Genomic DNA, 24404 nt, shown 5'->3' with positions numbered 1-24404 from the left:
TTATACTGAGGTGAGGTGGGGAGAGTGAGTGAGGGTTTCCCAGGGAGGGGAGACTCTGAGAGAAAGGGGTTACTGCCAAGGGGCAGCACCCCAGATAAAGGGGCACCGCATCCTGGGAGGGACATAGGGGCCAAGAGGCAGCAGATCATCAGCCTGCAGAGGGTGCTCCAGAGGCTGGAGAGCTAATTCCTGGAACAGACCAGTAGGAGGGACTGCAGGGGTGAGTCCACACCTCTAGAGGTGGCAATACTGCAATCCCCCTACAATAATCTTGCGGATGCACACACCCCCCCACACATGCACTCTTTTGGGTCAAGACTCCCAGTTTGAGAAATGCTAGTCTTTCCTGTGAAATCTGTATAATATAGGGTAAAAGTACACAAGACCAGAGTTCATGGTCTGTAATGTGTGTTTCACAACCATGAATTTGGCAGGGCCCTAGTCATTAAATAAATTGTCCCATAGCCCGACTGCAGAGTAGCTAATCTTGTTACAGCCCAAGGGTGACAAGAATTAGCCAGCTTCTCCACAATTCTAACCATAAATAACTCCAGTATGCAGGAACTGATTTTGCAGAATTCATCTTTATTTACATTTTCAATATTTAAAAAGTATAATTACAACACTTTTTTCCACTTTAAAGTTCGTAAGCTAAAAATTCATAATTACTGTACATAAAAAAAACTTGAAATAAATTCACTTTAGATTTGGAAGAGAGATACATATCACAATTAAATATGCCTTCCCTAGAAATATTCTGTTTGCATTCAAAGAAGAGAAGTTATCAGAGAACAGGAGGGAAATACACTTTTCTATATTAACATAAATGAACCAATTCTATTGGATATGCACCTAAAAAATTCACAATTATGAAGTAACTGGAACATATTTAAGAACTCTACCACAGGGTTCAGATATTACATATTAACCATTTAGAGTGTGTCATGAACTTGTCTTTCCAAGTTGAGGCCTTCTCCACAGGTCAGAAAACTTCCTACTCTTCTCTCTAGAATCACAGATTATTAGGGTTGGAAGGGACTTCAAGAGATTATCTAGTCCAACCCCTTCCTCAAAGCAGGGCCCATCCCCAAATGGCCCCCTCAAAGATTGAGCTCACAACCCTGGGTTTAGCAGGCCAATGCTCAAACCACTGAGCTATCCCTCCCCTTAAATTGGAGATATACCTATCTCCTAGAACTGGAAGGGACCTTGAAAGGTCATTGAGTCTAACCTCCTGCCTTCACTAGCAGGACCAAGTACTGATTTTTGCCCCAGATTCCTGAGTGGACCCCTCAAGGATTGAACTGAACCCTGGGTTTAGCAGGCCAAAGCTCAAACCACTGAGCTATCCCTCCCCTGCCCAAAAACAAGAACAAGCTGTTTTAATACTTCTGTGCAATAAGAGACAGTCTATTTCCTCTCTCCCCCTCTCTCTCTCCTTATCCAAAAACTTTTGCAAATCTCTTCGGACTATTCCCATTTCAACATCCTCAAAGGAAAACACACCTCATTTGCGTACATATTAGGATTTAGTGTAACCACAGCATTTGGACCTTGGCTTAACTCTTACAGAAAATGCTATAATTTGAACACAGCGAGAGAGCTTTTGTGACTTAACATCAGTCCACATCAGCAGCACTTACACTACACAGAAATTTTATTACACAATGTCAGGATGTCAAGAACCCAGGCATGCAGGAAACCTACTACAGAGCCAATTAAACTTAAGTACATGAAAAATTGTTAGAGAAAGAAAATGCAGATTCTGTAAAGGGACAGTCATGCCATATTTAAGAAGAAGCCTTGTTATTTTAAATTTAATTAAAATGATAGCTTTTCACCATTTACACCTCGCTTTTTGCATTTCAGCTTGTACAATAAAATTATACTGATGTTTCGTTTTATGATTCTCATATGTTTACAAAATCCTTTTGTACTTGAGTTTCCAACTCTCCAGGTGAGTATTTCATTCTCTTCCAAAACTGAAGTTAAAATTATAAACATTTATATTTGAGTTGGGTTTTGAAAAATCCTTTAAAAACTATAATTACTGACTTGCCATCTTGCTTCGCACTTCAGTTGAGCAGATTTTCTCCCTTGTCACCAACTCTTGTTTCTCTCTCTCCACTCCCTCTGCTTCACTAAGTAATTCTCAAAAGCATTTTGGGATATAGTTTATATGAACTACAGAACAAGACCATAACAATCTAAGTGTGGGGGCTAAACTATTAGGAAAGAAAAACTCAACTTATAAAAACAAATGACCTGGTAGAGTTTTAGAAGATTTAAATGAGGACTTGATCCAAGAGGTTTTTTCCACGTCTTTATCTGGGACCTACAGTTGCAGACACCTCACACAGTTTAATACACATTTAAAAAAACCCTACATTTCAGCAGTATATTTCCAGTTTCACAAAATACCAGTTCATAGAGACACACACACACACACACAAAAAGGTGAACTCCCCCAACACAACTATATCACAAGACCAACACACCCTCCACTGAAACTGACTTTACACCAAAACAATAGGAAGAGTCTGGTCACTAGTTCTCCATCACTCTGCACTCCTGGGTGTTCCACAGAACACTACAGGATCATATTAAGAATTTTAGTTGTGGCTTCACCTACCAAGAAACTTTTCAATCAAGACTAACACCACCACACACCTCCACTTGCCAATCTCTACAAGATTCTAGCATTTCAAGCCCTTACAACCACTGTCCAGTCTACCATAACCCCCAGCATGCTGCAACACTAGTCAACCTTCTTGGTAACCACAAGGTACCCAGAGGGTTACAACCACCACCACCAGGTATTCAAGTAAGAATCTCCAGGGCAGGCCTCAAAAGTCGATCTAACCTACCCAATTAGATAGCAGATAAATCCCCACAGATTCCCCAACACTCAAAAGCCACCAGTGCAATTTCTCCCTCTCCTTATCAGCCTCTCACCTGATATGGATCACCAATGATGGTATGTGCAGAGTAGCAGAGTGGAATCCTCCACTAAGGCAGACAAAACAGTCATACTAACTTACATACTGAGTGGTACAGAGTAATGCAGTAGAAATAAGAACCACAAACATTTTACAGCAATTCACACTCTTCTCTACCGTTTTAAGTGCCAGATTCCACAAGTATCAAATTTTATCCTGTGATAGGTAAAAAAAAACTAAACACAAAAAATTCATCCAAAAAGTATCAGCATGAGAAAAAACACAGAATGGGGAAGGTTTTTATGTGCCACCCATACAGCTGCTCTTAAATATTTACATATAAATATCTGTATGTAAATAAGATCACAATCAATCATTTACCTTAAAAACAGAACTGGAAGCCCTGGAAAATTAACGGCTCTATTTATAAATAAAGGGCAATATAAACAACTTTGTAGCAGAGATTTCTACTGTTACACTGAAGACAGAGAGGTGGGCTGGACATTACTGAAAGATGGGACCTTTTCTGACCAGGAACTCTTAGTGTTGACCTGAAGTTATTAAAGTCATTTTCACAAGAGCCTTGCACTCCTATATAATGAACTGTCTTAGAATTTAATTCATAAATGTTTAGCTATTTCAGATAACTGCATAAGACACCTGAATGTTTCACTGACCAAAATAAGGACATGGCTACTCATCATTTGGTCCATAAGGGAAAGGTTTTCACAAGATCTAGCAGCACCAAGTTATTTGATGGACTCTCAGTGCAAAAACCCACATGAAGGGGTAGCTGAAAAAGTGCCTGGGTTCTTTGTGCATGCTTATTTTTAGTAACACCCAGTATTTTTGGAGGGATAGGATTCCTCAGTTTTGCATCAATGTAATGTCTGAGTTTCACAGTCTATCTGTAGTGTACAATTTAAAAAGCTGCAGTAGCTAATGTCTGAATCTTAGACACTAATTACAGAGCCTCAGCTTTCTTTTATTCTATGTAAACATCTGAAACCAACATATTACACACAATAAAACATTGCAAAAAATTAATCTGGTCCCCCAATTGGCTAATATTTGTACTGATTTATGGCACTCCCTCAAATTGTACAGCAAGCAAAAAGAGGGGGGTAAAAAGTATTTTCTTCACTGATTTAATAGCAGGGTCATTCTACATGATTGTCTAGATATGCCCTTTTTATTCCTGTTTTTATATTTTCTATAGAAATATGTACAGTTCAATATGCCATTAATTTACAAACCATGTTAAAACTAGAAAAATGTTTCACCTCACCAAACAAAATCTTGCGGTGTCTAGTAAGATTACAATACAAGTTCCAACAATATCAGAAACTTCTTTTACCTGAATGCATGCAGTAATTGCTTTGGAACTTTGGTTCAGGTACTCAAGAAAATCATTTACTGTAGCATGATTCACCTAAAAATTCTATTGTACAAAATAATACCCACTGACTATACAGCTTGAACTAGCAAAGCATGACCACAGGTCATGTAACCTGTAGGAGAGAAGCCTACAAAGTCATCTTCAGAGCCCTAAGTGGACTATGGCCTTGCTCTCATAGTGAACCTCCTGTTGCATTACAGCAGTTGCGTTTGTGGGGGGGACAGGCTGCCAGAGCTCAGATTAGAATTTGAGAAACAAGGACAAGGCATTCTCAGCAGCGGGCCCTCACTTGTGATTACAATCCTGACAGATGAGACTGAGCCTAAGTCCCGCTAGTTTAGGAGGGTGCAATACAAGCCTTCTAAGGGAGGAGTTGTGAAACAGACCTGGTTGCAATCTCTAGGACAGGGGTTCTCAAACTGAGGGTCAGGACCACTTAGGGGGTCACAAGGTTATTACATGGGGGGTTGCGAGCTGTCAGCCTCCACCCCAAACCCTGCTTGCCTCCAGCATTTATAATGGTGTTTAATTTATTGGGGGGGGGGGGTGTCACACTCAGAGGCTTGCTGTGTGAAAGGGGTCACCAGTAAAAAAAGTTTGAGACCCACTGCTCTAGGAGATAAGCCACCTAATTATGATTAAGCAAACATCTACTTAGGAAAAAAGAAGGGAGCTGTGTTCCTTTTCCTTGAAGGAATGATTCAAATGGTACCAAGATATTATGGTGGTAGGGACACACAGAAATCCCTCTGATCTGTGCTTTTCTGACCTTTTTATGGCCCTCATCACTGCTGTAACCCAGAACAGCACCCTTATGATGTATGGAAGAATTATCTCCATTTTACAGATAGGGAACTGAGGCACCAAGATCAAGATTGAGATTTTCAGACAAGTTTATGGGAATTAGACACTCAGCTCTCATTGAAAGTAACTCAATTGGGTATCCAACTCCCTTAACCTCCTCCGAAAATTTCAGGCTAAGTGATTTGTCCAAGTTCACATAGGAAGTCTACGGCACAATCAGGAACTGAACCGCAGTCCCAGTCCAGAGTATTAAACCACAAGATCATCCATCCTTCCACATTTATACAATGGTACTCAGATATTAAAAAGGGTGCCTTAGAAATATATTATATCAGTCTTTCCACTGTCTGTATTTTTCCCTTTTGCACATTAATATGAAAAAGTTGTAAAGAAATGAAGCCCAGAGTCTCTGAAAGCAGTTCTAGTTTAACAATTGTGTGGGAAGGATTTCCATAATGATTTCTGAACCAGGAGTTTTCCAGACTAAACATCCAAGTCCAAATTTCCTGCTAGCATGAACACACTCACGTCCACTGACGTCACTGGAGTTCTGCTCATAGACCATGACTGAATTTGGCTCAGCCTCCACAGATTCAGGTGCATCATTATCTTCTCTGAGACACATCAATGACGCTATTACACTGGGAATTTCTACAAGCATCTAGCAGACGGGGAATAGATTTAGCTTTGCACTCACAGGAAAAAAAATGTACGTAAATAATCAGGAAGAGAGTCACAAAATTATCTTGCTTCTAAAAGGCAATCATCCTTCATGAAAAGAACACATGGTGAGGGAGTATTTTGTATAACACCCACCACAACTAGAGTCAGTCACTGGCTGATTGATCATCGGACAAACACAAGAATGCGCCAAGCACTTCTCCTGCCAGAATCTCAGCCCACTATTTGATGGGCTCCTCCTCCAAGAGACAAGGCCTGAAGATCATCTTTGCCAAAAATAGTTTTTATACTCCAGAGCTCAGATGACTTCACTTTTATCTCTTACACAGTATCTGACATAACTCTAACAAAACTTCATGTTTTGTCAAAGCACCTTCATTTATGCAAAGAGTGCAAAGCAGAAAATTCAACACACATCTTTCACAATTTTACATATTCACTCTTGACTCAAGAACAATTTCTCATAATAATTCATTATTCAAGCCAGGAGCACTACAGGAAGATAGAAGGGTATAAGTGTTAACTTCTATAACTTGTCTGAAAGTACAAGTCAGGCAGAACATAGTGCTACTAGAACTACTGTGGAAGAGAAACATAAAATATAATTGGGGGCCAAGAAATAATTTTGTAGACAATTAGAAGGGATGTGATACATCCCAATCCACCTTCATGAAACAGAAGTCATATAATGGAGGATTCTCCCAGTTAAAAAAGAGAGAGAGAGAAAAAGCAATCCTTGTCTCCCAATTCAACATGACAACAAGCTAGCTTTCCAAAAACAAGTGCAGAGAGGTCACAGGAAAACAGCCTTGTTCCAAATACTGATTTTTATTTGGCAAGGTGTTTTCTATTGTCAGATAAAGAGTAACTACTGATGAAGTTGTGTAACTGTTTTTCAATCAAAGAATGTGAAAACTCTCCATCACAGTTGCTATTGGTAATTAATAGTCACATTATTTTAAGAGACAGATCAGTTCTCTATGCCTAAACAAAGTTTTACTTCAAGATTATTGAACAGAACAAGAACTCAGTACTAGTTTAGAAACCCTGTTTGATCATCATTGTAAACTGAAGCTATAGACACACAGGTACTGGATATCAACATGAAGTTTTAAACCTGTGCAACTGAAATTCAAATCAACACATCTGCTTTTAGACACACAAATCCTCCAACTGACAACCCTGCTAACACCAATTAGGAAAATACACAGTTTCCAAATGCAATTTATGAAACTTTTGAAGAAAGTGAAAGCAATGAGTCATGTAGCATTAAAATAAAAATTAAAACACAAGTTAAAGATTAAGTTGTTAGCATGGAAAGGAAATACTGGCCACATTTTTACTGCCAAAATGGCAGTCAGTTGACAGGTTCTGAAACAAATGTGACAGCAAATATTTACGCCGGAGTTTTACACTTGCATTTCACCAGAATCTCTGTACAAGAATTATATTGTACACTCCTTTCCAGTGTCTATCTAATTGCTTCACGTTTAGAGACCTGCTTGGCTGATGATGAAAGTCTGTACCAGTTTTGATACACATGCATCTTCCTCTCTGAAGAACCTATACAATCTACAGCTTTACATTCAAGGGCATGCCTGAAGTTCCTGATAATGCTGGAGAAAACTTTGTGTTACAGTCTATACCTGCTTATCAGAATCCTATATATCATATCGATTTAAGTTGTATGTGGTTGGATAGTTTTGCCTGTTATACTGGAAGTGATCTGTTAAGACGCTGGCTCGGCCATATTGATAATCTCCATGTTGTGTGAATGCCATGAGTCCATTCTGAGACTTTTCAGGAGTGTTCCGGTGACGGTCCAGATTCACAAGGTCTCCAGTTGTAACTGGAAGTAGCTGCTTCTTTGCTTCCTGATTCGCATCATATTTTGTCTGTGGAACAAAGAATTAATTAACTACTTCTTTCAGACAATAGCGAACAAAGAGCAGACACCTATCCCACACAGAAACTAGTCACATTAGACTGCAGTGGTTCTCAACCTGCGGCCCAGTCAGCACAGAGGTGCGGCCCATATGACATCCTCAACACCATGTAGGTAGTATTGGATGTGGCCCACATAATATATGTGGCTCACATATGTGGCCCACAATGGTGAACAGATTGAGAACCACTGTGTTAGAGGCTATGCTTACTAATGTTTTAAATCCACAATTACTCCTAATGCAAATCTTTCTCTTTCAGCATTCCTAGTTAACAAGAATCCTGATTTTGCTCAAAAGCCTTGAGCCACTAGTGAAACACAAAGTCAATCTAGGTTAGAACAGTGATCACAAGAAATCTTTTGTTATGTTCACCAGAACCCCCAAACAAACAAGTTAGTGGCACACACGTGTGCTTGTAGAAGCTGAAAAAGAGCAAGAGCACCACTGTATACATTTGTAAGAATGATTTTAAGTGGTGGTGAAAGATGCTCTATTTACCACTCTGGAGATAAGTCCACTGATGCCACAACTGTCATAGTAAGGCAGCAGCAAAGCAAGCTTCCCCTTATGCACGGTTCCCTACTTCCAACATCAATGTGTCTCAAAATCCCACCCAAGGTTCAAGGGAGCTCATTAACCAAGGCCCATTCATTTCTTGGTCTCCCCTGAGCCTGACAACTTGGGCCATTTGTGATTTTTGTTTGGGTTTTTTTGTTACACAATTACCTGTTTTGGTCTGCTTATGGACAACTCATTTTACAAAAGCAACAAAGAGTCCTGTGACACCTTATAGACTAACAGACATATTGGAGCATGAGCTTTCGTGGGTGAATAACCACTTCCTCAGATGCACCCACGAAAGCTCATGCTCCAATACGTCTGTTAGTCTACAAGGTGTCACAGGACTCTGCTGCTTTTACAGATCCAGACTAACATGGCTACCCCTCCGATACTTGACATCATTTTACAAGGCTATTTTACAGTCAGTAGATAGTAACGGCTTTCAGCCACTACTGACTGGCATAGGTTCACAACAGAGATTTACCTTGTTATACAAGAATACTCCTAAGATTGCAGTCAGCATCCCAAGAACATTGGTGCTGGTGACTGGATTTCGAAGCATTATAAGGGAAACTGTAATGACCATGATCCTTTTTGTAGCATTTGCAACAGAGTAACTTAATGGGCTGATTAAGTTAAGAATACTGAAGGCAATGACATTCTGGGCAAAGTTACAAAATCCACTGATTATGAGCAGCATTAAAGTCCAGGACCAGTGGGATACTGTACTCTATGGAAACAACAAAGTAAAAAAAAAAAAAAAAAGTTAAGCTTCAGTTTCAGATAAGAAATAGAGAACTTCATAAAGAGAAGAGGATGCAATTCACAATAGCTTCTCAAACAAGTCACCTGTTATTGGCATTTTGGTAGGGAGGGCTGAGTAAAAAGGCACACCACCATATTATCTCCCCTCTCAAATTAACTGTTTTGTCCATTTCTACAGACAACCTCACAACTTATGTTTTACGCTCATCACAATCTGCTCTTCAGGGCTCTTGCCTCAAGGTGCTAGTGCCAAATACCAGACAAGATACAGTAAAACCCCGCTATAACACGATGATTGGGGTCCAAAAAAATTCGATCGCGATAAATGCGGGGTCGCAGTATAGCAAGGTTTACCATTTCAAGCCGGGCAATTTCTTTTGGACAGAAAACGACTTGCGTTTGCGAACTGCCCATAATAACTGAAAGGGTGCACCTCCAGCAGCAGGGGCTCTCAGCCATGCAGCGAGAAAGGGAAACACTTGGGGAGAGCAGGGGAGACGTGCAAGGGCAGAGGAAGAGCGAGGAGCAGCTGGGGAGGAGAATGGCTCTTCTCACCAAAAGAAGCAGCGGGGGGGCAGGGGGAGGAGGCAGTGAGGAAGGCACATTCTATTTTTTGGGTTTTTTTCCTTCAGCAGCGCTCCAGCCTCTTTTTCTTTTTTGCGCTTCGGCAGTGCTCCGGCCGCTTTATTTTATTTTTATTTTTTTGCTTGGGGCGGCTGGAGCCACCTTATGATCGCGTTATATCCGAAGTTGCGTTATTGCGGGGTTTCCCTGTACTTGTTTTGCCTAGTGACCCTGTAATGAGCCGTTACCAGAACCTCAGAGCCTGTTTTTTCTCCACTGTTTAGAGGCACATAGTGGCAATTACAATACCTCTTGTCTTAGATATGGGTAAATCTTTAAAAAGCAGGACAAATGTCCAAGCAAGTCCCCTACCTTGAAGTTTGCCAAAGACTTACCAAGTCATTTTCTACTAGAAAAGACGAAAGATCCACCAAAACCCATGTTGGGATCATGAAGAAGACAGCATGACACCCGAGTATGTTTAGCAGCCGAAGATGATGTATTCTGGAATCTCTCAACACCTGATAAAAACCATCAGAAATCACCCTTTCTTCAAGTACTGACTACCCTCACTCGAAGGATGGGGAATTGTTTCAGCAAGTACAATTTCAAACATTTGACTTATTGGTGTAGTGTTTGATCAAACAACTACAATACATCGCTTTCACAGAACCTACAACTCACTTTGTGCCACATGATTAAAGATAACAAGCAACCTACCGGAAGGCAATGATGTACTGCTTAGTTGACTTGAATGCTGGAAGGGTCAACAGTCAAGTCTTTATTCTATATAATGGCATCACTCACATACTATTAAGTGCTAAATAGTCTGTTTGGTTTTAGGAAGTCTGATTTTTATTCACAAGTTCGATTTACATTTTTTAAATTTGGATTACTGTTCTACTGCAGGACTTGGAGTAATGGCACTTCAGTCTGGAGAGAGGGGCTGACTTGGTGTTAAAGGTGCCATCCTTCAAATATGTTATTAGACATGAGAGCCTCTCAGTCATTGCTGATGGAAGCTAAAGATTCCATGGCATGGAACAAAGCCAAGGATAAACTCTGGGTCATGGCCAAACTTTCCTTCATTCAACATAACAGCTAACTTCCAAGGCTTTGTGGACTATTGCTGGACATATAACAGATGCATGAAGCACCATATAAGAATACAAACCCTGTTCTATACTGGGAAATACATTCCTGCCCTCTGAAAGGTACATAGTGCTCCATCCTTCAGAGAAATGCAAACTCTTGCAATTGGACCTACTGTCTGTTAGACACCTATCTCATAGAACTAGAAGGGACCTTGAAAGGTCAGAGTCCAGTCCCCTGCTTTCACTAGCAGGACCAAGAACTGATTTTGCCCCAGATCCCTAACTGGCCCCCTCAAGGATTGAACTCACAACCCTGGGTTTAGCAGGCCAATGCTCAAACCACTGAGCTATCCCTCCCCTGGATGATGCCACATATTTAAGAGTTCCATCTAGCAGAACAAATAACAGAATGATTACCTTTTTAGAAAAGATGTTCTGAAGCGAGAAACAGAGTGTAGCAGCAAGAGCACTGATGAGTCCCCACATATCAAAAGAGAGTTCAGTGACTGTAGCCAACAGAACACCACTGATTATAGGGATCAGTGATAAATACACCTGGAAAAGGAAGCAGACAACAGCAGCATGCATCTTCTAGGAACTTTCAAGTCAACAACCTTCATGCATATTTTCAGAGGGACAACAAGGTCCTGGGGTTCAGCTTTCACCTTGCTGCAGCTTGAGAAAACTAAGTCGTGCCAGATACATGGGAGGAGTCTACCTACAGATAACAAAGAATCAGCTTGCTCTTCATATTTGGAAGGATTTCTTCGCAATCGTAAGGACTAGAAGCTTGTGTGTGTAAAATGAATGTTTACTCTCTACAATCTTACAGAACTCACTTGGGAAAGATTTCCACTAGCTCCATGTGAGTGATTTTTTTCAATCTCTGTCATTAAATTCAGCATGGATTAGCCATGGAAAGGAAAATGAGGAATCACCAGTAACTTCCTTACCTTTGTAGTTTGTTTTTCTTTCATTATAATTCTTGACAGCAGAACCACCCATATTGGCATTGTTGCCTTTACTGAAAACAGAAGGGAAGCTTAAATGAGGGTAATAAAGTCAAACTAATCCTAACGGAAAAACATGAATGGGGAAAGTGCACAGAAGTCTGGAAAATGACATATCCAAACCCTAGCATTGAGTTGATCAATGTCACAACTGAGATTACAAAAATACAACAATGATTAAAATCAACTTTTGTCAAGTGGAACAAGTGTCACAGAACTGTTAGAAACTCAGAGTTACATTTTCCTTTAAAACATCATGTATTTAGACTCTGGTTGAGCCTTACATTGATTACACATTTTGAGAGATGGGGAGTCCTTAGCTCAGACTGACACAAAGACCCAGATTAAGACTCTATGGAAAACAGCAAACCGAATGGGTAGCTCAAAAAGGGAAGTGGCAGGAATATAATAGACCGCAAGGGGCAAACGTTACCTGTACTTGAGCTAGGAGAGACCCGTCTACAGGGACCAGGGCACGGATAACTCAGTTTCGAGGGAAGGGAAGCAACAAGGGGCTGAGACAGGGACAAGTCAGAGAAATGTCACCCCTCCCGATCAAAGGCGCCACGGCCCGGGTCAGACACAGGAAAAGGCAGGGGGCTCCCTGGGGACGGCTGGACTAGGATCTGCGGCAGCTGCAGGGAAGGGATCAGCTCTCCCCGGCTCCAGGCACCTCACTCACCTGTGTGCGCGTAGGACACCGGCACTCGCCAGAGCGAGACGTGCGCCGACACGGAGGCGAAGTACTTGCCGAAGGCGAGCGGCAGGATGTAGCGGGGGTAGGCGCGGGGAGGCAGCTGCGCGGGCCCGGCCGGAGGGACGCGCCAGGCGCGCAGCAGCGGCGGCAGGAGGCCGCAGAGCCCCAGGATGTGGAAGAGCGAGACGGTGACTGGCCGCGGGAAGCCGCCCAGCAGCAGCTTGTTCACCACGTTCCCGCCCGCGCTCAACCCGTACCAGGCCAGGCAGAGCGCGGACACCCGGGCGCCTCCCGCAGCGCCGGTCGCGAGCGCGGCCGCCGTCGCGGAGCCAGAGCTGCCACCGCCCGCAGCCGCCGGTGCGGCCGCCATCGCTACCTACGCGTCCCGGCAGACCGCGGTGCAACGTCGGCACCGCCAGCCCATCGCTTCCGGGGTCGGTCCCACCCCGCCACACCGCAAGGCTCGAGGTCGGGGCTTTGCACACGGCGTCACTTCCGTTCGCCTGGCTCCGCCTCCGTCCCAGAGCGGGCCCGCGAGTCCGGCTCTCCGCAAAGCCTGGCAGGACCGGAGCCCGGCGGGGGGGGCACACGCCTCCACCCCCGCTAGGCAAGAGCGACCCCTCCCCGCCGCGCCAGCGCTGTGGAGCGACGTGAGGCTCGACGAGGCAGCGCCAGTGCCGAGGTAACGGACTCCGTGGCGGGGGTGGAGGAGGTCCCGCAGCGCAGGGAATTGCCCAGCTTGAGAGACAAGGTGGGAGGTAACGTCTTTTACTGGACCCACCTCTGTAAGCGGGACTGCTGCTCTCTCCCGCCAGAAATGGGGCCAGTGAAAGCCGTTACCTCTCTCCTAGCCTAGACCCTGACTCTGCTTCAGGCAGCTGCTGCCACACCCCTGCCTCGAAGTGGCTTCCATCATATACAGGGTTTATAATCTGGGTTAAGGGCTCTCCACGCGTGCACCCGTACAAATGGGTGATTGGTGCTAGACGGAAGAGAAACCTGGCTTTGATTTCAGTTCCTGATGTAGGCATCACCCCTCCACCAGCAGCCTCTCACACGTAGAAACACAAGAGCAGCAGAACCATCCAGTAATGCACCAACTACTGTTACAGGTCCCTGGGTAGTTCTAAAAGATCCTGTTAAACCAACTAAGTCACCATGAGCATACACCAGCTGTAAAATAATAAAAGGCTAGAGGATGGTGGTACAAGTGACTTAACAGATTCCAGCTTCTCCATAGATTTAACTTAGGTAGAACTTCCACATACCTAACTTGCTCATGAATTGTGACAGGAATATTAAACTCAGAAGCAGTCTAGATTAGCATGTGTTTGATTGATAGGTTAGTCAGGGTCAGTGCAATTAGATAGGTTGTCATAGGAGTCAGTTTGCCTCCATTTAATAATGGCGACAAAGAGCTTTCTTGCATTATTTTTGTGACTGGCCTAAACAACAGATGCTATTAACCATACACTGGAGACGTGCTCTCTACTGGCGAATGTATGTCACTAATAACAATCAGGAAGGCTCAGAAAAGCATTTATCCAAGAGGTAGATCTGACCAAATCTCACTCTTTACTCTGAGCTTCCTTATGTCTGCAACTGAGCATGCCTGTTCTAACCCCCTTATAGCAAGGTACATAATGTATATTTTGCCACTTGACAATGGTCACATGTGGGATGTAGAGATTATGTCTGATGCAATCTACCAGTGCTGCTGTTTCTCTGTAGTCTCCTCTGACTCCAGCCAGATGTTAGGTTCTAAACTCTTTAGAGGGAAGGAGTGTATTTTTGTTCTGTGTACCAGACTTAGTATATGGCTACAGCTCTTAGATACTAGCACATAAATAAAACCAAAGGGGGGCGGGGGGGAGAACAGGGAGCATAAAAGACACCTTTCCCCTTAAGCTAGTATAGTTACAAAGAAAGCACTTCATTTAGGCAAAAGCACAAGGACTTGTTTATGTGAAGTAAAAAGGAGTATAGAACAAAGCTGACTAGGTTTGGTTTTTTTTAGTTTTGTAATTTTTTTCGCATGGAATAGATGGACAGGAGTCTTGGGACCTCCTCTGTATCTGAGGTGTAAGCTGTGTGGGACTGAAGGCCTGAGTCCAGCACTCCCAGGGCATCACTTCCTTGGTAAAAGAATTTTTCCACTTGCAATCTGTGGTAAACAAATGAGGTATCCCTCTCCTTCAGGCTTCAGCTGTTCACAGAGTGAGGTGAGGGCAGCTCACTGTACACCACTGTTTCCTTCCCTGCAAACAGAAAAAAATCAAGACCTCATTTCACATCTTGTGATTTCTTGTCAAACTCCTACATTTCCAAACACCATTTTTGATGTGACACACCCACTTCCCTCTTCCCCTCTCACCAATTTTAAAATTCAGGGGAAAATAGCTAACTCTCCATCCACCTACCCAACATTTAAATGAGCACTGAATTTAGTACTAGTGAAAGACATTACAACCCAGAGTCCTGGAAAATGAACTCCACATAACAGCACAGGAAGGAGGTTCCTCGCTTACACAATTCATTCGTGAACTGGAGGGGTCAGCTACAGGACAACACAGGTAAGACTATTACTAATTCAGATAATTGGCCTTTCATCTATACTGTCAGTGAAGATGCTAACTAGGACACTTGTTTAAGTGTGCTAGAATAAGGCCACCTAATTTTATAGTTAGCATCTCATGGGTGTTCACTCAAAATCCATGCATACCAGATTTGGATCAGGGATCAAGAACAGCATAAAGATACTGTCAGTCCTCCATGCTAGCCCCTCTTGATCATTAATTTTAATAAGTGCTTCAGTAGTGCTTAAACTTCTAGATAAGGATGGTTATAGATGTAATTGCTTTGATACAAGGCATAATTACGTTCATGAAGGGATCCCCTCATAAGTGAAGGAACGAACAGTTTTTTTAAAATTAGATTTGCATTGACACTGGTAGTCAGTGGCAAAATTAACACACCTACTCAGGTGGGATAATGACATTCCTGAAAAGTTTGAGGTAGTAGCATTAGCAAGAGTAAATTTTATGTCGGGCTTTTCCCCTAAGTGCATTGAGCACAAAAGAAAAATACTAATAGCCTGCTGGGAACCTCCTCTCTAACATGTCACATAACTGTTACAATGAAGCAGCAGACACAGCTTGTTAAGGCCACTGTTTCCATATGGTCTTCCTCCTAGGGATGGGAGTTCCTACTCTGTTACCACCAATACCAATAAAACTCCTCTTTGTGGTTGTTAAAAATCTACAACCATTTAAGGGAAATGATTGTTGAGTGGTTGAGCAGTATCACCTAAAATGTTTGTAGTAAACTAAGGATAACTAAAACATAGAATGCGAGACACATTGAATGGTTCGTGGACAGGTAAATATCATTTCTTCTATGCATCCTTTCAAAAATAAAGGAATTTATGTAATATCTCAGCATACCTAATATATAGGCACTCAGAGTAATGGAGCCATATCAGAACCTAGATTCTCACATGGGAGCATTTCTATGCCATAGTGGAAGGAGATGTCTGTTCTACTCTTGTTAGACTGTAAGTGTTAGGACAAGGACAGTGCATTTTGGAAAGCACCTAGAGAACAAGCAACTAGCTAAGAAACAGTCTATGCAAAAATATGAAAATACACATCAGGTAAACATGTACAAGGTAAACTTCATTTGAACTGGTTTACAAAATTGACAAAACCACCTTGTAAACATCTTCAACATTTCCTGGAGCTGATAGAATGTCACTGTTAACACTAATAGAACATGCTGAAATATAAATGTCTTTGACCCTATTTCTGACCCTGGATTACTTCCAACTTGGTTGACCACTTAGTGTAGAACCGTGAAAACTAGTCACAGAAAAGAGATTTAAAGCACACAGTAATCAGTGGAATGTCTGGTCAGTTTGTACTGCTGTGGGCAAGAGCTGGGTCTGATACCTTAGACTCCTGCCCTACAAAATGGATGAAATTAAGATCATCATAGTGGTTAGTCAGCCTCTGGGCACTGTGGCAGGTTGCTCGCAAATGTCAGTGACAGTTATAGAGTATGATATTCCTCTATAGACCCCCTGTAGTGCAGCCAGAATTTCAAAAGAAATGGAGTAAACAGGAAAGAAAACCATGGCCTAAAATTATGAGGTGGATCAGAGCCCAACCATTCCTTTATGAGAGTAGCCCTAAATTCAGATGCCCAAGATGGGCAGGATAATGACCAAGGTCTTTCATGGAGAGTGAAGAGAACAGACTCCCTTAAATGCAGAAATATGTGTTTGTTTGGGGCTTGGGGGTGTTTTAGTGTGTACATTTTCTAAATAAATTAATGTCAAGCATTTCCCAGGATCATCTTTTCCACTCATCTCACCCTTCCAAGACACAAGGTGATACTACCTTCCCCAGCTCCAAACAGCTTGGGTAGTCACTGTAGACGGGTAAAAATGGAAGTAAACTGAAAATATACTTGGAAACATTTTTATGGTGGCTGTTTTTTCCAGCTGAGAAGCCTAATTCTAAAGTCCTAGAGAAAAGGAAACAACTAGGCACTGAGGAGAGATTTTGAAATACCCATATACAGCAGGTTTCAATATTTCACAAGCCAGGCAAATCACAGAAGCATTCGGTCTGAATGGGAAAGATTAAGATTTTAAAAGTTTTTCTCATTGTATTCCATGGAAGAAGCCAATGCTCACATCATGAGTAACATCCATTATAAAAAGTAGATTTTGTTTGAGAATTAAGAGCCTGATCCTGCTCTCACTAAAATCAGTGGGACTTCTACTAGGGACCTGAGTGGAAGCAGAATCCAGTCCTAATGGTGTATCTAATGTTACTGCAGTGGCAGTACTCCCGATTCACTTTTTTTTTTTTTTATAAAAAGCACCAGCAGGACAGAAGCCCAATACCAGCTACTGTAAAAGTAAATTGTTCCAATTGCTAACATATTAACAGGAGCTGCACGTGTTTTGCCTAAATTGAACATAAAAACATTACTGAATTAGGCTTTGATCAGACGTGAAACACAGACATTTTACAATTACTACTACATACAAAAGTGGACTGAAGAGAAAGCTGAACGATTAGCTCGACTTGTGAGGTATAGTAACAATAACTTGGAGGGCTCTCTCTGAACCAAGCACATTCTCCCTGGATTTAACCATAGTTAAAATTATCTAGGATATATTAGTAAATATTGCCAGCACACTTGGAAGACTAAGAAAAGCTAGACAGTGCATCTTATATGACTAACCACCTTTAACTGGTTTAGAAAGTGAACTAACAGGATGCAGGTTTAATCACACTGCTGGCAATATATACTTAGCTTCAACTTGACTTTTCTGAACTGACCAAACTTTGAAAGTAACCAGTTTAATTATAAATAATTCACAAACTTTTTTGTGCAAATTTTTTTATTTCCACATTTATATCACAATGTGTCCACTTAAAGGACCAAATAGCAAAGTTGCTCCCTTCTGCATCCCAAGAACACAGAAGTCTAGTTACTGTACATTCACTAAGGCTCTTTGTTTTTGCAAATTGCGTTTATGATGGATATCCATAAGGCAAACAATATCTAAAGGAATGGTAACAAGTATATTTCCAGCATATAAACAGGCTTCCTTTTTCCCCTCATAGAACAGTTACAAACTTGTAGCACCCTCATTACTTTCGGATTCTAGAAAAGGTGAATTTTTCTAGAAGTTTGCAGGAAGGGAAAAGGAGAAAAATGATTTGGCTGGTGGTGGAAGAAAAAATGTTTTTTAAAAAAAACCTAGTTTTTGCAGCATTTCTCAGAGACTGGATTTTAACTGAAACCAGACTAAAATATGTGGATGCCTATGGAATGTTGAACTGAAGCCAGATCGCCAACCTGCATGGCAACACCTGCTGTTTAAAACCCAATCTTTACACCACGTAACTTGAAAAGAACACAGAATCATGTTCAGAGATCTGATGCAAATAAAAACTAGATTTTTTGCACATTGTCTCGGACATCTCATTGCCCAATAAACTCAAATTAAATCAAATAAATAGATGCATATCTTGTTAAGGTAATTTCTACAATTTTATCTGTACCTGCCTGTAATAAGATTCTGGCATTCACAAAGTGCTGGAAATCATCTTCATTTCTTGGGGACTAACACTTTTTTATAGCTGGCTTGCTATAGAGTTTTGAACTCAATTTATCAACCTTCGTATGCCTTCCTTTGCAATTTTGTTAGTAAACTGGTAGCAGCATTTCACAAAAGGAGAATTTAAAGGAAAGAGCTGTAAACAACCAGCTCCTTCATACCCTCTGCTCGTTGGCCCTGTTTGTCCAGGACAGGAGGTTCTCTCCATGTTAAGTGGCAGAGTGTCTGCCATTTTTTCTAACTGCCGATGTGAGAGCATTTTAGCAAAACTGTACTCAGTCTAGGCAGACATAAGGCAGGATGTTCAATCTACCATCATCCCCATGTGGATCTAAAGATATACACTGCGTCCAATTATACCAGTTACCCTGTGTATCATAACAGCCATTCACGCCTGGCCAGTGATGTTCACGTATTCTGTTGAGGTCATCGCTTGTGACCTCTCTCGTGACCCCAGGCAAGTCTGTGGGTTTGCTGTTAGGAGCTAGAACATGAGTCTTTCTAGCTTCTCTTCTAGTGCTTTCCTCCTGCTTTAAATATTCAGACATGAAGTAGTGAGCTCCTGGGGTTTGTACTCCTGACGAAGACAGCAAGCTACTTTGTCTGTTTAAATACGATTGAATTATTTCATTTCTGGATAACTCTTTCCAGTTCGTTTGTTCAAAAGGACTTTGCAGGTTGGGTTTTTGCTCCTGCTTGTCTGTTTCTGTCCTGTGCTGTTCAGCGACTGCAGGGATTTCTGCCTGCAAAGAATCTTTTTGTGTTAAAGGTTTTATCTGTCCTGTCATGGGATCAAAGGTGAGCTTTCTTTCTTTTAATCTCACAGGTTTCACACCCCCTTCTACAACCTGCCCATCCAAATTGACTGTGTGGTCTCTGGGTCTGTACCTTTTCTTCTTCTTACTATCTGAACCTGAAGCAGCATCATCACTGTCCATTTTTGAAGTGTCCGGAGAAAAGCCAACATGTGGTGTCAGAGATTCCCCAGGGTGCAAGTTAGTTTTGCAGCTAGGAGTTGCGTGCTGAAGTGTCCCTGCTGTGTGCCTGTACTGGCTTTCAGAAGATGCCTGCTCCTGCCAATGTTGAGATACCTCAGTTCCTGATTGCTGAGAAACCTCCAGTCTTTTTGCTGGCATTGGAGGTGTTGATGGTTGCATCAAGGAAGGGGGTGGTGGTGATGGCACCTGTGCAGTATCTAAGAACTGGGACCTTTGAGATGGACTAGGTATTGAATCCTTTGGTGAGTATGTGATATGCTGTCGAGCAAATGTGTCATGCCTAATATTCCCAGGATTAAACGAGGAACAGCGGGGACTCTTAGGTGGGTGCTGGCCTGTGGTTTCTTCCAATTTATCATGCTGCTGAAGCACTGCAGTCTTTAATAATGAGGAGGTGCTTGAAGGTTTTACAAGTCCTGGAGAACTGGTGTGAGGTTTTACAGCATTTACTGGGATCTTACTGTGTTTGTCATTTTCGCTATGTTCTGTCCTGCTGCTTTCAGGCCCTGTTTGCAGGTTTACATCTACAGGACTGGGGAAACTTCCAGGGCTCCCCGCAATCCCATTAGTTGGTGGAGAAGAGTTTTGTAATGCTTCATGGCTACCTTTGGAAACTTTAGAAGGAGGGGGGCCCTGATGCCCATCCCTATGTTCACCTTTCCTTTTCCGATTTCCCAGTTTTTCTGTTTTCGGGGAGTTCAGCTTTTGGATGTCATTCCTGCTTTTCAATTCACTGATGGGCTTTGATCCAGTTACTACAGCAGGTGGCACTTCTGGTTTACAATTGTGTGCACCACCATTTGCTGATCCAGGTGGATTCGGCAATCCTCTTGAAACAGATTCATTCTGGGATACAGGTTCTATCAGTTTTTGCCAATTCCGTAGCAATTTCTTGGCACGTTTGGCAAGTTCCTCATTGGACGTCTTCTTTCTTACATCATTGATGAGTTTCCCTAATCTTGTTTCCTATAAAAAGTGAGAAGAGTAGTTTTACAAAAATTTAATTCTGGATAGAACGTAAGTCAATTGTAAGATGCATTTTCACTTGTCAATGCATACCATTCTGCTAAATATCACATCAAAAATTCACAAAGAATGTAGGAGCTAAATAATATTAATCCATTAGTCTTTTTGGAAGGGATTGATTCAGCTGACCCCATGCTCCACCATTCAGGGAACCACTGTAAGTTTGATTATTCATCTCTTTTCTTTCTCCACTGGCTGAAGTGCTATGGGAGCCATCTGGGGAGTGAGGTGGGGAGGGAGTCCCTCACTCAACATGAGCCTCTTGCAGGTGACCAAGGAGCATGCTCAAGTTCTGGGGAAAGATGTGCGCAACCCCCAACCAGACAAGGTGTGTGTTCATAACCACAGGCATGTAGAAAGAGGGACAAGAAATCACAGACCCGTAGAGCTGATCATTACTATTGGCTTATTGTCACATCCTACTCCACCCTCCAGAGTCAGATGGAATTTTCCCCAAGTGCTGTGGGAAGGATTTATGGGGCCAATTTAAATAAAGTTCTCGGGGTGCCTCAACATGGAAGTTGTAATTTGGTTGTTCCCTCAGTAAGCCCTTTCGTATAACCAAATCTCACAGAGGGCATTTGGCATAAGAATGTTTCAGAGTGAAAAGTGAATTGAAGAATAAACCCAATGTGTATGAGTCAGCGTTCTCTAGCTATGCAGTATTCTCATAGGGGGGAGGGATAGCTCAGTGGTTTGAGCATTGGCCTGCTAAACGCAGGGTTGCAAGTTCAGTCTTTGAGGGGGCCACTTAGGGATCTGGGGCAAAAATCAGTAATTGGTCCTGCTAGCAAAGGCAGGGGGCTGGATGCAATGACCTTTCACGGCCCCTTCCAGTTCTAGGAGGTAGGTATATCTCCAATTATTTACATTTTATTTAAATTTCATAGGGGGAACTAATCTCACAGCCAGTCAGGGATTGGCACCGAACTGGGCATCTTTCAAACTAACGTTATTTCTCTATAAAGTGATGTTATTCATAGTAGGTTATTAAAGAGAATTAGAAGTTGAGCAAGAGAATAAGAAAGTGATCAGACATAAGACACGGAAGTGATGCTGCCTGAATCAGACAAGGAATTAACCAGTGGCAAATAGGGACTGCTCTGGTCCCTTACATGAGCAGAAATTGGATTGCACCATACATCAATATAGTTACTCCTCTGCTGGTATATGATTCCAGAAAGACAACTCATTCCATCATGTACTGAGGTGCCAGAGGACACAGTGGGGGACCAATTACTATATCTTTTGTGGTTTATCTACATTTTTGTGAAAGAGCTGGAATACATTAAAGGGAATTCAAAAGATATTGTACAGAAGCAATCTGTTTTCATACATAAGCATGTGTGGATTTTACATGTAAGGAGACATACTTCAAGTGCCTCTTTGGTTATGGGGTATTTCTCCAAGCTGGAGATCACTTCCAGCACTGCCACCATGTTATGGATCTGCAACAAGGAAGAGAAAGTCATTTAAATGTTCATGCATACATTTTAGTTCTCAAATAATGCCACATTTAAAACATGTTATGTTGTATAATTACAAGAACTGAGCCCAAAATTGCCAACATATCTCCTGCCTTTAGGGAGCTGCCTGTTTGCAATACGAGGGAAAAGGACACTCCTACGGCCTACTTGGAAATTGAGGGAGCCGTTACAATCTTGCTCTTACACAAAACTAAATTCAACACACACTGTCAGAGCACGCTGCCCACTGCAGTGCTTGATTTCAAGTGAATACCCAATAGTACCTACCTATTTTCATTCAGAAAGATGTGACCAGTTTAAGTGCAAGGTACAGTCACTATACATTAAAATAAGGTGAGATTGTCAAGTATAAAGACAAAACCACGCAGTTTCCACTCCTCCAGGTAAAATCCTGAATAAGCAGACTTGTGCTGTGTCCCAAGTATCAGACTAATTCTGTCAGATCAACAAGGAAAGCAAATTCCAGAGCACAAGACAGAGAATGCCCATCAGAGCCCAAAGTTCAAATCTAGGGTGTGTTAGCTAGGATAGCCACGCTGGTCAACTGTCAGCATAGTACTATGGAAAAGAACTCAGGATCCAAACCACAGACAGCTTATTAGGGTTACATAATACTGTGTATATTCAACAGTGGTGGCATAGATTAAATGTTAAATTAAAATATTTCATCTTGTTCAGTCTATTCATGCACAGTACTTTTGAGAATCACTCAAATTGGTCACATGGTGGCTCGTAACAAATGCTCACATACTGGACTGGCCAGATATTTTATAGCATTCTTGAAAAAAGTCTGCTGTAAAGCCAGACTGGTGAAAGCTATGTTCTTGATCGACAAATACAGTACCATCATATGCAATAGGGGTTAACCCCTGAAATTCGTATCTGTCCCTGTATCCCAAACTCAGTGAAAATGAAAGTTTTACAATATTTTCTCTCCCTCACGAAGCCGTGGCTTTAAGGGTTTCATGAAAACATGGGGCTTAACCTGCAGTTGCGCATTACTACTACTGAAGCGTTATGCAGTGTGTTTAGTGCTGTAAGAGACAGGAAGAGAGAAAATCCCTGCTCCAACAAACTTACAGCACAAAGAGTTCAGTCTGTGCTCAGACAGGTGGCTTACCATGTAAAGGAGTCTGCTCCATCACAGGCATTCCGCATACAGTTTACCATACAGAGAAAACTAGAAGCTGACAAAGAGTTCCAGTTTGAAATTAGAGTCTCGTGCAGAGAAAAGAACAACAGAACCAATATAAATGGTTATCATGGAGCCGCAGCACATGTCTAAACTGAATTTTGGGATTAATGATCAGGGCCAGTTCATGGAGTGTGTTGATTCCAGTGGAGTCTAACCACAAGCTGAGCAAGCAACCACTTTAGATCCTCCATCCCATTATACCAGTACATCTCGGGTGGTTCCCATCTACCTCTTCATCAATAGGGCTAGGGGGGTGGGGAGAGAGAAGAGTGCTCAGGAGTCTGCTTGATACTAGATGCCCCCAACAGCATCCTTGACTGAAAAGAAGATGGAGGGAACTCTGCCTTATTTCCTTCCCCTTCCAGAAACACAGGATTCCATAAATTGCGATGCTGGCCCTGTCAACAATAGATGTTTCGGAGAAAGCCAGGCAAGTCCAAAGTACTGTTACTTTTCCTACAGTCTAGACAAGAAACTCCCAAACCACAGCCCATTGAGCACATGCTGATATGGAGAGTGGTCTGGTCATACAGTACTGCCTCTCCTTGTTTCCAGCTGAGAAAGTCATAACAGCTGGGAGGAGAGGTCAAATGAAGAGCAAGAGTAGTCAATCTGATTAACTCTTTCCAAGAAGAATACTCAAGACAAGTAAAAATAAATATATACTTTCCTATAACTTTTCCTGTAAGGATTTAATGTTGCCGCCATAGGAATATTATGGAATTAAATGAGAATTAAGCTGGGACCCAAAAAAAAAATCTGAGCATTAAAGTGTTATCTATACTATGAAAGAGCTTGGGAACTGCTGGTTTGGAAAGACTTTTCTAACAGCAACAGTGAAAACAATTTCAGAGTTATTTCTAAGGATCACTTCACTGAATGTGTTAGTTATACCAGAGATCTACCTGTGTAAAACAGTAACTTCTCTGTGTGCTTCCTGAAGCAATTTTCATAAACAATATTTTCAGAAAAATCTACATAACAGTGACTAATTTTCACAGAGGGTTAGATCCTGAGCAAAGTCTAAAAACCTCAAACTAAAACCATAGTAAGAGTTTAAAACTAGACAGAGAAGCAAGAAGCAGTATGCCCACTAGGTGTC

General features: G+C 42.0%; 2 protein-coding genes and 1 long non-coding RNA gene across 7 annotated transcripts in view; 1 reads left to right on the top strand and 2 right to left on the bottom strand.

Moving 5' to 3' along the window:
- Positions 1-565: 565 nt before the first annotated feature.
- On the bottom strand, positions 566-12862 carry SLC35E1 (solute carrier family 35 member E1). The gene is made up of 6 exons (XM_032777525.2): positions 12446-12862; positions 11707-11777; positions 11171-11308; positions 10055-10180; positions 8815-9060; positions 566-7718 (listed from the first exon to the last, which is right to left on the bottom strand). The coding sequence occupies exons 1-6, from the start codon at positions 12828-12830 to the stop codon at positions 7485-7487; spliced, it is 1200 nt and encodes a 399-aa protein (XP_032633416.2). The 5' UTR covers positions 12831-12862; the 3' UTR covers positions 566-7484.
- A 136-nt stretch (positions 12863-12998) lies between these two features.
- Positions 12999-24404, top strand: part of LOC116823138 (uncharacterized) — a 46620-nt gene continuing 35214 nt past the window's right edge. For 2 of the 3 annotated variants that reach the window (XR_012656824.1, XR_012656825.1), the window contains exon 1: positions 12999-13142. This is a non-coding gene — a long non-coding RNA (uncharacterized LOC116823138). Of the gene's footprint in view, positions 13143-14344; positions 14600-24404 lie in introns of those variants that run through there. The other variant, XR_012656826.1, reaches the window with a different exon arrangement.
- On the bottom strand, positions 14397-23944 carry MED26 (mediator complex subunit 26). 3 transcript variants are annotated; one of them, XR_004373343.2, is made up of 3 exons: positions 21994-22107; positions 18541-20560; positions 14397-14718 (listed from the first exon to the last, which is right to left on the bottom strand). XR_004373343.2 is itself a non-coding variant. In XM_032777518.2 (2 exons), exons 1-2 carry the CDS (start codon positions 22090-22092, stop codon positions 18872-18874), a joined length of 1788 nt encoding a protein of 595 aa, XP_032633409.2. In that variant the 5' UTR covers positions 22093-23944; the 3' UTR covers positions 17341-18871. The 3 variants fall into 3 exon arrangements, 1 of the variants encoding a protein (XP_032633409.2); XR_012656819.1 differs by having other exon boundaries at positions 18758-20560; XM_032777518.2 differs by lacking the exon at positions 14397-14718 and having other exon boundaries at positions 17341-20560; positions 21994-23944.

Source organism: Chelonoidis abingdonii, chromosome 11 (assembly GCF_003597395.2).
Source record: "Chelonoidis abingdonii isolate Lonesome George chromosome 11, CheloAbing_2.0, whole genome shotgun sequence".
Taxonomy (NCBI): Eukaryota; Metazoa; Chordata; order Testudines; family Testudinidae; genus Chelonoidis; species Chelonoidis abingdonii.
Note: the sequence above shows the minus strand (reverse complement) of the source record. Positions and strands in the feature narration are given on the sequence as shown.